At 40.4% G+C, this 14,601-nt stretch overlaps 2 protein-coding genes across 2 annotated transcripts; both read left to right on the top strand.

The window, feature by feature from the left end:
- Nucleotides 1-10,982: 10,982 nt before the first annotated feature.
- Nucleotides 10,983-12,176, top strand: LOC145766831 (uncharacterized). Its single transcript, XM_082578534.1, has 2 exons — nucleotides 10,983-11,134; nucleotides 11,435-12,176. The coding sequence occupies exons 1-2, from the start codon at nucleotides 10,983-10,985 to the stop codon at nucleotides 12,174-12,176; spliced, it is 894 nt and encodes a 297-aa protein (XP_082434660.1).
- Nucleotides 12,177-13,442: 1,266 nt separating this feature from the next.
- LOC145766829 (uncharacterized) lies at nucleotides 13,443-14,216 on the top strand. Its single transcript, XM_082578533.1, has one exon. It carries the CDS (start codon nucleotides 13,443-13,445, stop codon nucleotides 14,214-14,216), a length of 774 nt encoding a protein of 257 aa, XP_082434659.1.
- Nucleotides 14,217-14,601: the final 385 nt, after the last annotated feature.

Genomic DNA, 14,601 nt, shown 5'->3' with positions numbered 1-14,601 from the left:
TGTCACTGTCTTTTCTTTTTTGCAAGTTGCTTTTATGTTTATGCTAATTTTTATGCTAACTGCAAGCCAGTCCATTTTAGATGGATACCAGTTTTTTTTTGTTTTATTGCTACTTAAGTAACACTACTTTCATTACTTTGCACCTCTGATGTTGAATGGCCTTTACTTCCAATAGCTTTTTATACGGCATGTTGGGTTGGTCCTTAACTATTAAGTCTATAAACTAACAAGTATTAATATGCCTACCTTAAATTATGCATTTATACTGAGCAAAATCAAGAGACTTGTGACTTTATTTTCCGATCTGTTCCATTCAGCTTAGCGTGCCTACCAAAGGGCTGGTTGAGCAGTCTTTGTGTAGAATATGAACATCGTCATGGCGCGTTGCTGTTACTTGTTAATATAATTGGGATGGAGATGAATCGCATTTGTGGTTTTAAATGTAAGATTATTTCGATTACAACACAAAAAAAAATTCGTCATTCTAAGTCTTGTAACTTGTATTTAAAAAAGTACCGTACCGAGTACCGTACCGGTACCACGGTACTTTTTGAAAATAGTACCGGTACCGGTGCTGCGGTACTATTTTTGACCAGTACCGAGTACCGGTACCGCGGTACTTTTAAATTGTACCGTGCCCATCTCTGCTTCTAACTAAATTGAATCATTTGTCTAAAGTTTAAAATTGCATATTTTCAGATCTCCTTATGGAAATAATTAGAAAGTTTCGAGAAATTTAAACATAGCCTATTATTGCAGTATTATAGAACTCATTTAACTTCTACTTCTAGTCAGACAGACTCAAGTTTCAGCTCAAGCTTCAAATCACACGAATGCCTTGTGTAGGTCAGGCATAGGAATATAAATGTAGTAGCCTAACGATATATAGCTTTTCTTCAATTTACAGAAATAAAAGACAGTTAACAAAAACTGGCTTTTATTTTGCAACGATTACGTACTTTAATTTAAACTTTAGAAACGTTTGTACAAAGACAGTTGGTGTATGTCCATTACAATCTATTGAGTTTATTTTAGCAAGAAGGTATGTTTAGCTCGACTCTACAGTTATTTTCGTCTGACTCTCTTTGGGAGCTTGTCGTCAAAATAAAGTATAAAACTAAATGTGGTGAGGTATTTATAAAGTAGATAGAAGGAAGTAAAAAAAAATAATGTAAATTTTCGCTAATCAACATAGAAAATCTGCATTCAACAGCAAACTTGAAATATTTTCTATTCTTGCCAAACTTCGTTCTTCGTTTCACCTTGCGGCATTGCAAGCAATAATGTTTTATAAAACTTTTGATCCAAACTTATGGGAGGCATTAGGATTTGCCTCTCGTTTTAAGAAAAGTTTCAACAATTTAACAAAATTCAATACATTTTGGATAACACTATCAAAGCAAAGCCCTTCCCCCTCGGCGTACGCCGCTGCACAATCCAGTGAGGATTAGTCGGCAAAAAATGAGCCCTGTCGCTAAAAGAACTTAGCACATGCAGAGCGACAATGATTATATTAAGACAGTGGTTCCCAACCTTTTTTATCCGGTAGACCCTTTTAATCGATATTCAAATCTAACCCCCCCCCCCCCCTATAAATTTAGTTTGTTAAAAACTCGTTTACATTGGTATTTTATTCTAAGTCCTGGAAGATAAGCTAAACTTTCACTAGTAATAAGCTTTTTAGCCTGTAATATTTCTTTTCATACTTAAATAATTAAAGTAATGAAGAACATTCCTGAAAAGTATTTTATTCAAAGAATAGGCCTACATTTAAAATATAAGAGTTAATGGTTAATGCATTTAACAGCCTGCTGCGTGAAGCTTGTGATATTTTTGTTTCGACAACTCATGAATGTGGTGGAAGAGTATTGGAAAGAGCACAACGAATACTGTATCATTCTCCACGTCTAATCTGTTTCTCTGTTTTGTTTTCATTTGCAAGAGTTGAAAAACCTGATTCGCATAGATAAGTGGAAGCAAACGGAAGGATACTTCGAATAACTTTCTCTGCCACTTTGATAGGAATTGCACATTAATGGCAAAATCCAGTGATTGATTCTTCTCTGAATCAGTCTCTTGCAAGAATCCGTTTTGAGTTCTAAAAATTCATCCTGCAATTTATCGGGAAGTTTTCCATCAACAATGTAAATGAATTTCGTATTAAATCAAGCTCATCGTCATAAATTTCAGGAAAATATCGAATGAAATCCAGTTCCAATGCTGTGGGATGTTGCAAAATCAATTCTTTTTCCAACTCTAAAAGAACTTGTTCTTTGCCGTCAACCACCAGCACCGATGATAATTCTTTAAACATGTTCAATTGTTAATTGTAACTTTTCTCTTTCAACTATCAAGCTTGCTGGTGAAAGCTTCCAACGCATCTTTAAATGCTGAGCGGTACTGGACTCTGCTCCTGGAAAGGCCACCCAAGCCAGGCTGGTCGAACGGTAGAGGCCAGACAAAACGTAGTCCCCGGCGACCAAGACAACAGAGCCTTCTATAGTACTGCACTTAATAGTAATCTTACTAGTAATCGCAACACCTGTCTAAGACAATCTCTTAATGACAGTGGCATAAATCAATCACCCTCTTCCAACCTGCCTTGAGCCAGCATGGAAGTAGTACAGTTTGTAAAATCACATGGAATCAATATGTCAATGGATGAAACCGCCCGCTGCATTTAGTCAGGTTCACTATGTCAAAAAAAAGAGTTTCGTTCAAAATTTTTTGAGATTAGCAAACCTATGCATTTTTGGAAAGCTTAGATCATGATGAATCCGAAAAACGTTGATTACAGTTGCAGAGATGTCCCTCAAAGCCGCCATTTTGAATTTTCAAAATGGCCGCCGCAAAATATATATTTTGATATATCGTGGCTCCTAATAAACTTGGAAACTTTATCAAACATGCTAATTCTATGTTTTAAGGGTCAAGGAATCCATTAGAAGCATACTTAGATACCTAGCGTTAACCACTTTGCAATTATCCGCCATATCGGTTTTCAAAATGGCCGCCGATATTATATTTCGTTACATTACTACTTACTAGTTGAAACATAAACTTCATTCAACATGCTAGTGCTAAGTTATGTTGACTAAGGAATTCATTAGAAGCAAGCCTGCACGCCACTGTCACATGTTGGACAAACAATTCAATTTTCCAACAGCTGTCCTGAGTCTTGTTTCCAGCATTACAGTCAACGTCATTTTCGCAGTCTGTCCCACACAGGCACAAGTCGGTGCAGGTCAAGTTGTTCCTCCGACACGAACATCTCTGGGTTGAGCAGTTGGTTTTGCATTGGTATCGGCCTAGCTGAATAATGGCTTGTGGTGCAGGTAGAATCTTTGTGGTGATATTTGAAATCCCACTTTCTTGCTGATGGTAGCCATGCCGAAGTGGATCAAGGAGCTGTTGCCACATGACAGTGGCTTGGCACCAGACACGACTCTGAACTCGCACGCGTTCAACATGCTCCTCTAATGCACCAATTGTTGGAGGAAAGTTTTGATTCTCCGCTAAGTTCTTGCAAAACAGGTGCCATCTCAGTTCTGGAATGTTGTTTATGTGGACACCCTTCGGGCAGTAGATCGTGCAGACAAAGTTGGCCAGCATTTCTTTCACATTCTGAGATAGTGTGCTGTCCTCAGGTAACTGTATTAGTGCACTGATTGTTTCCATTCCTGCCTTCAAGTACTGTTGGAACCACTTGGTTTTATCCAATCCTGAAAACCTGCCAACATTATCAGCTCCACTGAAAGTATGGAATACGGGTAATGCTTTCGCCTTCTCTTGTCCTAGAGCTCTTCATATTGGTGCGATCACCAGTGTACTTGATTGCATGGAAATGGACGAGTGTTTGCAGAGTTGGTCGTAGTTTGCAACAGCAAGGACAAGAACGTCTGTGTCCAGACTGAAGAAGACTAACTGCGCACCAGGACTCCGCTGTGATGCTGATGCTGCGAGGCAGATCATTAAGGTGTCAGCTTCTTCGTGATTGTTCACTTCAAACGTAATGTTCCGATTGCTTCTGGTGTGGCCTGACGCTGAAGTTATCACCAGCTTTGGAGAATGCTTGTTGTATCCGATTACTTCTTCAGCAAGATACTGTATCAAATCTGCTTTCGTTTGGTCATGGGACAGGAACCTACTCAGTGGTATGTGCTTGATCCTGGTGTAATCCATGATTTGGTATTAGACGAGATCTTTGCCTTTTCGTCGTCTTGCTCTAGTTTTCTGTTTCAAAGAGTCAGACTTGTACGTGTCGAAAACCAGAATAATCTCGTCAAACTCTGCTGTCAACGTCATGAGCTTGTCATTGAAGTGTTGGCTAAGATCTTTGACTGTCGTGATGGCCCCGTATTCTTTGTCATCTTCTTGACGACCACCATGCTACTATTGACAATGGCAATTTTCTGACTCATGTGTGATGCCGATGGTAACAGTTCTGTATTAGCAGTGTCAACTCTCTTTCCACCCGATGCCTCTTCATGCGCATCATGCTCTGTTCTATCAGTTTCAACCAGATGCTGCAGGCAATGGATGAGCTTTGATTTATCAGTGCATGGTAGAACTGATCCATCTGGAGCGAATAGTGCTCTCGGTGTGAGGGTAAACTCATAGTTACCGATAGCGTTCTGGTCAATGTCTCGGCTTGGTCTGGATAGGACCATGAAGCGCCCGTAGAGATCTTTTGTTTCTTTCAGATCGACAGACTGGTCACGAACCTTGACTGTTTGCTTCTTGTTTCTTGACTTGTGCATGGGATTGCTCTGCTTCTTAACTAGTGCCCATAAGCTGACATCACCATTAATGCGTTCTGCAACATAGCCTACTCTTTGTAGAGCTGTTGTCCCTGCTCATTGACGGTCAGGATCTGTTTGACATTTTTTGTGGAACACATAGCGTGTGTGATGAAGTTATACAACTCATCACCTTCAACTGCGAATGGATTCCATGACTCAGTATGGCAGCTTTTATCTTGTCAACAGCTTCATGCTCTTTCCTAACAATGGCTGGCTGTACTTCAGGGTGACTTTTTTAAATTGGAAGAAGTGTCTCCAAACTGCTCTTTGAACTTTTCTAAGAGGCGCGACGTCTTTGATGCAGGCAGGAAAAACCGTTGCCGGGCATTCGTGTTGTTACAAATGCCAATTAGTCCAGAATGGACTTTCATCATCTTGTTGAACTGCTCGCATGCTCGATCTGCACCAATGGACACAAATGGGATCTCACCCTTGGTAACAGACACATTGCCTTCTTGAAGTTCACACCAAGTCTCTGGCTCGTTGATCTTCAGGTCATGCATATCTGCAATATACCGTGGCCAAAGGCGCTTGTACTTTATCCGATCTAGGGCTTATTCAGTTCCTCACCAGCTTGCAAATGGAGATTGAGATCTGCATTCCGGGATGCCTCGACAAACAATAAGATCGTTTCCACACGGTGAACATAGTTCATCATTGACTTGAACATCGCATTAGAGGATTTCTCCGTTTCCCATGCTTTCGATTGCTGCATCACATCTTCATCTATTCGATGAGGATTCGTTCCAGATAGTCATGAGCAGTTGAGATGGATTCAGGACTAATGTTTCTGTTATCAGATGGCGATGTACATGCCTCCTGGACCTTATCTGCTGATCTTGAGCAGATAATCTTCAGATGTGGCTTCTCTGTGAAAAACTGATCCAAGGCCAGTTCATACAAAGCTATGTAAGTGTGGATGTGTGCACGAAGAGTTCTCTTGTAGTGCGCACACTTGAGAATTTGTCTTCTGGTCGCAGATCCATGCACATCGGCTTCGATCCAGGCATCGTCAATCCCAGAGTTCTCTATGGAAGTTCGGAGAGCTCTTAGTGCAGCCATCACAGCATGCAGCTCACCCAGTCTGGAAACAATTTCTGTTTTCAGGTCGATCTGTGCGTCTAGCAACTGCACTGCCTTTTCGTAGAGGGCCATGTCGAAGGTTATCACAGTTGGGTACCCCTGACCAACGGCTAAGGTCTTCAGCTGGGATACTTGTAGAATCACAGTCAGTATAGTAGGCCACTCGTGAGCAACTTCAGGTAGCAGGGGCAGTGCACCAACGTGAGTGAGTGGTTGGCAAGATGAGATGAGTGACTTGTATCCTGCCCATCCGGGGATCTTGCTCTGTTCATCATTTTTTCTTGCTCTGGACAAAGTAGATGCTGTGACACACCCTAACTGAGTCAGTTCATATGACTGAGCACCACCTGTTGTGTTGGCCTCAAACCTCCGTACTCTGTTGTCAAGTTCTGGTTTTGGCATGGCACATGGCTTAATGGGCACATGATATGGAAGGATTGATAAGTTCTTAGCTGCAGTAAGTTCGAGCTTTGGTGCGACTAGTTCTCCTGAAACATTTGCTTTCTGATACACTGCAGTGCAGTGATTGTTCCATGTGTGGTGCCTTTCCAGTAGGCGGACAACAAATACGAATAAATACTTTTTTATTTCATTATTTTCATTATGCTTAATTACGGACAAATCCTTTTTTGTAGGCGGACAAATACGACGTAACACTGTATATAAGTAGTAATGTAACGAAATATAATTTCGGCGGCCATTTTGAAAACCATTATGGCGGATAATTGCAAAGTGGTTAACGCTTGGTATCTAGGTATGCTTCTAATGGATTTCTTGACCCTTATAACATAGAATTAGCATGTTTGATAAAGTTTCTAAGTTTAAGTTATTTTGGCAGCCGATTGTAGCATCGAATAGACAGCGATAGACACGTGTTTCGCCCATGAGGCTGGGCTCATCAGTATCGCACCGTATTCTTGCCACTTGTGAGTGGTTGGCAAACCGTGTCTATCGCTGTCTATTCGATGCTACAATCGGCTGCCAAAATAACTTAAACGTTTAATTGGAGGTCTCAATGGCTGGCGTGGAAGCTACACCGTTCTGGTTAGCGAAGCGTCACTGCAGCTTGCTGTGCTAGTGAGTAATCAGCCTTGTGCTGATAGCCGGGAAGAACGCCTTTCTTCACGTTTCTAAGTTTGTTAGGAGCCAAGATATATCAAAATATATATTTTGCGGCGGCCATTGGAAAATTCAAAATGGCGGCCATGGAGACATCTCTGCAAATGTAATCAACGTTTTTAGGATTCCTTATGGTCTAAGCTTTCCGAAAATGTATAGGTTTGCTAATCTCCAAAAATTTTGAACGAAATTACATAACGAACCTGACTAATTGCCGAGTGGTGAGAGCCCTGGAACGACGTTCGAAAGGGCGCCGGTTCGACTCCGCTCAAGAGCATGTGGCTGTGTCTGGTAAGACACATAAAGGCATGCTTGAAGGTGGTCACGAAGATTGGCTTCCTTGCCTTCCCGTCCACTTAATCTAAATCTTCAATCACCGGGCGTAAGCTTGGATACGATAAACAATGTATACAGATAACCCATTGTGAAGAAAGGGGCGTTCTTCCCGGCTATCAGCACAAGGCTGCTAAGTGAGCACTTACTAGTACAGCGAGCAGTTGCGATTCGCTAACCATAACGGTGTAGCTTCCACGCTTGTCTATCGCTGTTAATTCTTGCTACAATCGGCTGCGGAGAAACATGCAGATGCGCAATCTGCTTTAAACCTAGATGGCGATTGAATATATACCGTCGTATATTGGTGTTTTTCCCTTGCATTTTCAGATTTAGTTTATTGCACAGTTTCTTAAATAATCAAGAGTTAATTTAACAATAATTCACTCTAGTCTAGGCCAACTTATTGGGCTTGAAAAGGTTTACAATCCTAAAACGAAATTCCCCCCTGAAAATTGCAAAATTCCCTCCTAGTGGGGAATTCCCTCCCGGTTGGGAACCACTGTACTAAGATCTTGATCATGTTTGAAGTCACGGGAATATTCCGGACTTCAAACATATTCCGGGCTCGGGTCCAAAAGTACCACCTAGACCCTCTTGTCAACGCCCCTGATTAGTGGCGGTGCTACTGACAAAAATAAGTTTTGTACGGTTTTGTAGATTTTATAATTTAGGAAGAGAGTTCACTTTTTTGTATCACAGACTGGCAAGGGTCTACAACGCAGCAAGCCTGAGAGTTTTAAGAATATATTTCACATATTTACACTTTGCTATAGATACGTTTAAAATTTAGAACTTTCTGTGTTTTTTAGAAATATTCTTGAATTCCTGATGAGGGCACAGATTTAGCCAATAACGTTATTTCGACTATTCAAATTATTTGAAATACAAAGGTGAACAGCAGTGACACAGCAAAAAAATGAAAAAGGACGACATAGCAAAGCATTTGCGAACCATTGCATTGACATACAATCCTTTATCTCTAGCCCTCACAAAACATCAATTACAAGAACACTTGGCGAAACTCATGCAGAGTTTGATTTGCATGTCTTTCTTTCTGTCGGAAATGCGCTATTTAAGAAGGGGGTCATAAATTTTTTTTTTTTTTGATGCGGCTCTGTCTTAGACGTTTCAATCAAAACCTTCCATGATTTTTCAAAATTTATCTTGAAATCGGTTTTGGGTATTTTCATCAAAACAGTGTTTAATAATAGTCAGCTATGCATTCATAAAATTGCATGTGCTTATCCATAACTGCCATAGAAAAAATTGGAAGCAGTTATTATGTACTTTAACAAACAAGTCCATTTTCTAATCATGTGCTCGTCTTTTTAAGCTTATATCAGGCTTAGGCTAGCTAAGAGGTGAGTAGGAGCCTGTTATTTGCACCAGTTTGGCACTCGCGTTGCTAAGTTGCACAGCCTACCTTTGCAAATCAACCTGCACATGCGCCACTGGCTTATATGTAAAGTAACCTGGTGCTTTGCGATGAAATGTTTACAAATCTTCCATGAAGTACATCTGCGCTCCCTACTGAGTGGAGCTGTTTACCAGTTTTAAAGGAAGTGATGATGCAGTTTCACAGCATATCGTTTTTAGTTACTTATTTTTGAAATCATTTGCATCGAATTTACTGCATTTAAATCTTTTCTGAATATTTTTTTAGGCCTATCTAAACTCTCTTTACGTTTATGAAAAGTAAAAACTTGACAGACAGAATTGATCCTTGTTATCTGCATTGTCGCTTTTATCGCTTTCTGCTTCAGTCCAGACGCTGTGGTTCAAACGCTGTGGTTTGATTACTATTACAATTGCAGTTTGTGGGTTTTGTGGCCCTTTGGTTTCTTATTCCAAACGCACAATAAATATTTGACCAAATCTATTTAATTAAAACTTGATTGATGTAAAAGTTGCAAGCTGGTTGCCTAGAAAATTGGAAAGTCACTTTGCTACTCAAAGGGAGGCCAGATTTGGCCCCCCCTCATATTTCCTTTGATTACTTGAAGCACAGTAACGCCATGCACTTGGTTTTTCTTGACTTTTCCTAAAATTGCCTGGCGGATCTAATGATATTAAATTTGATGCTAAAAATTGTGTAGTTTTCTTATAAATTCAAGATTTTGGTGAATTTTTGCTATTTCTAGCTAACTTCCAGCAAAGCGTGAAATGGATTACATTGCGACAACAAGCCATAAGCTCATAAGTGCTTCGTGCATCGATATGCACGAGCAGAGAGGAACATCCTCTTGTTTTCAATTGTTTGGTTTGACCTCAATAACACAAAGCGCGTTATTTCTTATGCTACAAAAGAAAGTCAGTGATCACAAAGTTGTTAATTAGAGACAATAATAGCAAACGTTTTTTTGCGTTATCAGCTTTACGAAGAATAGCAATCCACGATCAAAATAGTAGGCAATGTAGGCCAAAAACTATTCAAAACAGTTGTTTCAACCAGATAATATTCATTGACGAATAAAAAACGTCACAATAAGAAATCTTCCCTTGTGTAAAGACACGAGAAATAAACATTCTATGGAAATGCTCATTCGTGTGTTGACAAAACTTGCAATTTGGGAAATGTATCACTGCAAATGCTTTTGGGAGAAACCGGAGAAATAGCGTTTTTGCAAACAGTAGTTGTGAGATACACTCAAAATTATGAGATAGGCTCCATTTACATGCAGCAGCTAACTCGACGACTACATGTCCCTTCACTGCATTATGTCGCCTACTTGTTGTTATGTCCTGCATTTTTGTTTCACTGTGCACTGTGTGTTGATAAAAGCATAAAGACGAGGCATAAAGCGAGGTTTCACACAAGACAAACAACAAATCAGCTTTCTTGATCATTGATTCAACATCTGATTACGTTGAGCCAATCTATAAGAGGCCAGCTATTGCGAAGACCCGCCATTTATAAAAGATCCGATTATACCAAAAGTAGGACAAACTAGTGGATCAAAGAATGAGCAAACAATGCTGAGAAAACTAAATCTAAGTGACGAACAATACAGATGTCTTCATTTATCTTGGAAAAATGCTGCCTAAACTTATCAACAATAAATGCTGTAAATAACGGCAGGGATCACGAAAGCAGAATTTGCTCGACTTTGGCATGAATTTAGTCAGACATCTAATAATTCCACACAAAATTTTTCGAGAATAATAACATGATGCAAATACCATCAACGCGTAGTTTGCATGCTACTCTAAGCTGGCCGGCAACCACAAAGATAGACAATGAAGGCAGTTTATAATTCGATAACAGCACAATAAACATTATAAATAAGTATACCGACAACTTTCTTTTACAAACGTTTTACGTCTAATAGTAAATGTGGTATTTACGTCTTGACAACATCTGCAATTTGTGTTTGGTAGTTATGCCATCTGCTGCTTGATTAAGAAGCGCGATGCCTCTGGCACCACAAGCATTCTTTCCTTTCAACTGCTTTTGCCAGAGCGTCGCAGTCTTGTGTGTTTGAAACTATATGTTACAGTAGAAGTTTGTGTTGTATGCCTACTACGTTACCTGTTGCTATCAGTTTGTCTTTAGTTCTTATTGTTTTGTATTTCTATATTTCAGTGAATAAAAGCCTCAATTGGTTATTAAATGTTTCATCACAATTTTATTCACTTGTATTAATGGATAAGTTGCTGCGACCCAACAGACTGGAACTCCTTCCAGAGGAGCCCGAAGCAAAGAAAATATACGATCACTGGAAAAAAACTTTTGAAACTTTTCTAACTGCGGTTGAAAGAAACGAAGGAAATCAAGAAAACATCGACAAGCTGGGGTTACTATAGGGACGGTACATTACGGGACGCGCAACTCCGTTGTTCCTTCAACATTAGAAGGGTCAATTGCCAATTTGACATTTTTTTTACGCTTTTCTGCAGGCTTGCTTTCAACTAAAAACCTTAAATTACTTTAAAACCAACTTAACTCTTCTTCTATAACCCATAAAAAGTAAAATATTTTGTAAATTAGAAAAAACGTAACCCTTCTAGTGTTGCGGATAAGCCAATAGCGGATGAAGTTTCGCATCCCTATGATCTACAATCCCTAGGTTACTAGCAAACTCACTCTCACACAGAACCTACGCCTTCATCGCAGATGCAAGGACCTTCGCCGCAGCAAGGACAGCGCTCGACAATGCTTATCATAAAAAGAAAAATGTTGTGTTTGCTAGACATTTATTAATGACCAGAGTTCAAACTCCTGAAGAGACCATCGATGAATACATTCACGCATTACGTCAACTAGCAAGAGAATGCGAATCCGAAAACGTAGACGCCGAGACCTACAAAGACGAAATTACAAGAGACGCTTTTATTAATGGCATCAACTCCAATACAATTCGACAGAGATTACTTGAAGAGCAAAAATTGGATTTAACAACTGCCATTAGAAAAGCTCAAATGCTGGATCAAGCCAAAAAACACTCAAATTCTTATTTAACTAATTCACCCCAGCGTGCTTCATCCATTTCTAAGCAATCCAGCAGCGATGTGAAAACGGCAACAATGAAACCTACAGTTTCTAACCGATGCACAAAGCGCAAGTGTTTTTTTTGTGGAGGTAATCTCCATACCGGTGGCAGATACTTCTGTCCAGCGAAAGACAAGCTTTGCAGTGCTTGTGGCAAGATCGGTCATTTTCAACGTGTTTGCCAAAACAACCTTCGGAAAGCAGCTGCAATACCATTTGCAGGCCAGAAGTCCCTACTTGACGATGACAACACAGCCCATGATGATGCTGAAAAATCTCACTTGTATTCTGTTCTTGGTACAGTCCCAGAATGCTTAAACAAAACCACACTACAGCCGAATTGTTGATTAAATCGATGAGACCATGGGAAAGACTTAGCATTGACTTTAAAGGACCGCTCGATGGCAGGAATAAGTATATGTTGATTGTTGTTGATGAATATAGTCGCTATCCTTTCGCATTTGCATGTGAAGACATGACTTCGCCCACTGTTATTCGATGCCTTGGTCTTGTAATGCTCTTTTCTTTATTTGGTCATCCCTTGTATATCCACAGCGACCGAGGCTCTTCATTCATGTCTCAAGATCTCAAGCAATATCTTTCAGACAGAGGAATTGCGAGTAGTCGGAGTACACCATACCACCCTACCGGCAACTCTCAATGTGAAAGAATTAACCAAACTGTTTGGAGAACTGTCAAACTCTTGTTAAGAACGTATGACCAGCCTGAGAGCTGCTGGGAGGCAGTTCTACCCGAAGCTCTGCACGCAGTACGATCTCTCTTATGCACTGCAACCAACACCACTCCCCACGAACGATTTCTGGGGTTTAGTCGTCGAAGTATGTTCGGTCAATCTCTTCCTAGCTGGCTTATCCAGCCAGGACCAGTCCTACTCCGACGTTTTGTTCGAAATAAACGCGATCCGCTTGTGGAAGAGGTCGAGCTATTGGACGCAAACCCGAGTTTCGCCAATGTGCGATTTCCCAATGGTCGGGAATCTTCCGTCTCAACCAACGATCTTACCCCAACACCTAGAAAAGGATCAAACAATGATAACATGATTTCTACTCCTTCTGAATCTCCCTCTCAAACTTCACTCACACAACAAAATCTTACATCAGAACCTCCATGTACACAACAAAACCCTTCACCAGAAACCGTAGGTACACAGCAAAATCTTACACCAGATATTGATGCAGATGCTCATACTTCTTCGGAATCTAATCATGAAATGACTAAATTTCCCTTAACCATTTCTACGCACCCGAGACGTTCTTCTAGAGTAACTAGACCACCTGAAAGATATGTGTTGTGAAATCTCTTTTGTTGTTACGTATGACGTTTTAGTTTGGTGCCCGCATTCACCTCAAGGCGGCGGCGCACTGCAAATACTTGTTTCTGTTCTTAAAGTTCTTTCATTTCACAATGCATAGTTGGTGTAAGGTAGCGGATGTTTGAGGTAGTGGCTCTTGTGTTTAGAACAGTACATTTAGAGTTGTATTAACTATTGATTTGTTTCTTATAGTTTCTTCGCATTCTTAGTTTGTTAAACCTTACAATAAGGTTTTGTTATGTAGTTTATAACATTTTAACAAACTAAATATTCAAAAGTAATGGACAAGTGTCTTAGACCTGAAAAGTTCGACGCAGATCCTGATCTAGTAGAGTCTCGAAAGAAGTGGCACCACTGGAACCGGACATTCACTAGCTACATACGCAGCCTTGGCGAAATATCTGAAGAAGATAAACTAAGCGTACTATTCAACCATGTTGATGCTTCCGTATTTGAAATTATCAGTGAAGCTGAAAGTTATACTGACGCTATCGCACTGCTACGGAATACCTATGTCAAGCCGTCGAACGAAGTGTTTGCTCGGTATTCGCTTGCAACCTGCAAACAACAGATAGGACAATCGTTGGAAGAGTTCATGCAACATTTAAGACGTCTGAGCAATGACTGCAACTTTCAGGCAGTCACAGCAATTCAGTATAGACAGGCAGCGATACGAGATGCTTTCATCGCGGGAATATACTCGACTTCGATTCGTCAAAGACTACTCGAGGGCGAAAACCTGGAGCTGCAACATTTGTTTGACAAGGCGCGAGCCTTAGAAAGTGCTCGTAAGAACGCCGAGCAAATCGACAGTAGTCTTCAATCAACAGCATCAATTGTAAGCAATCCTCATGCTCGTTCTACCGCAACTGGAAAGTCTACAACTAATAACAGCGAGATGAGTATTGGTAGCGACATTGCAACAGCAGTGGCCGTCATGAAGTGCTTTTTCTGCGGAAACAAGAAGCATGCGCGCCGAAACTGTCCTGCCAAAGATGTTACGTGCTTTAAATGCGCCAAAAAAAGGGCACTTTGCAAAAATGTGTCGCTCTAAGATCCCTGACACCGAAAGTACTTCAGCAGCATTGCTAGGTTCTAAAGTCATGGGAATTTCTTCCGGTCTCAAACTTGACAACAAAACTATACCTCGCATCAAGCTAAATGGTACACCTGTCAATGCTCTTTTGGATACTGGATCTACCAACAGTCATGTAAGTGAAAACATTGCAAAGCGGTTAAAACTAAAGATTTTTGAACAATCGAATTGTGTTGGTCTTGCTGTAAAAGGTTTCACTTCTAATAGCCTGGGAACATGTAGTTCTTCAATCGAGTTAGTAGGAAGAACATACGAAGGCGTGTTATTGTCCGTACTACCAGGACTGTTGACAGATGTTGTGTTGGGTCAGGATTTCATGCAACAGCATGCAAGCGTCAACATC

The sequence above is a fragment of the Aplidium turbinatum genome, chromosome 3 (genome assembly GCF_918807975.1).
Source record: "Aplidium turbinatum chromosome 3, kaAplTurb1.1, whole genome shotgun sequence".
NCBI classification, from domain to species: domain Eukaryota; kingdom Metazoa; phylum Chordata; class Ascidiacea; order Aplousobranchia; family Polyclinidae; genus Aplidium; species Aplidium turbinatum.
This window is presented reverse-complemented; position numbering and strand designations above follow the sequence as displayed.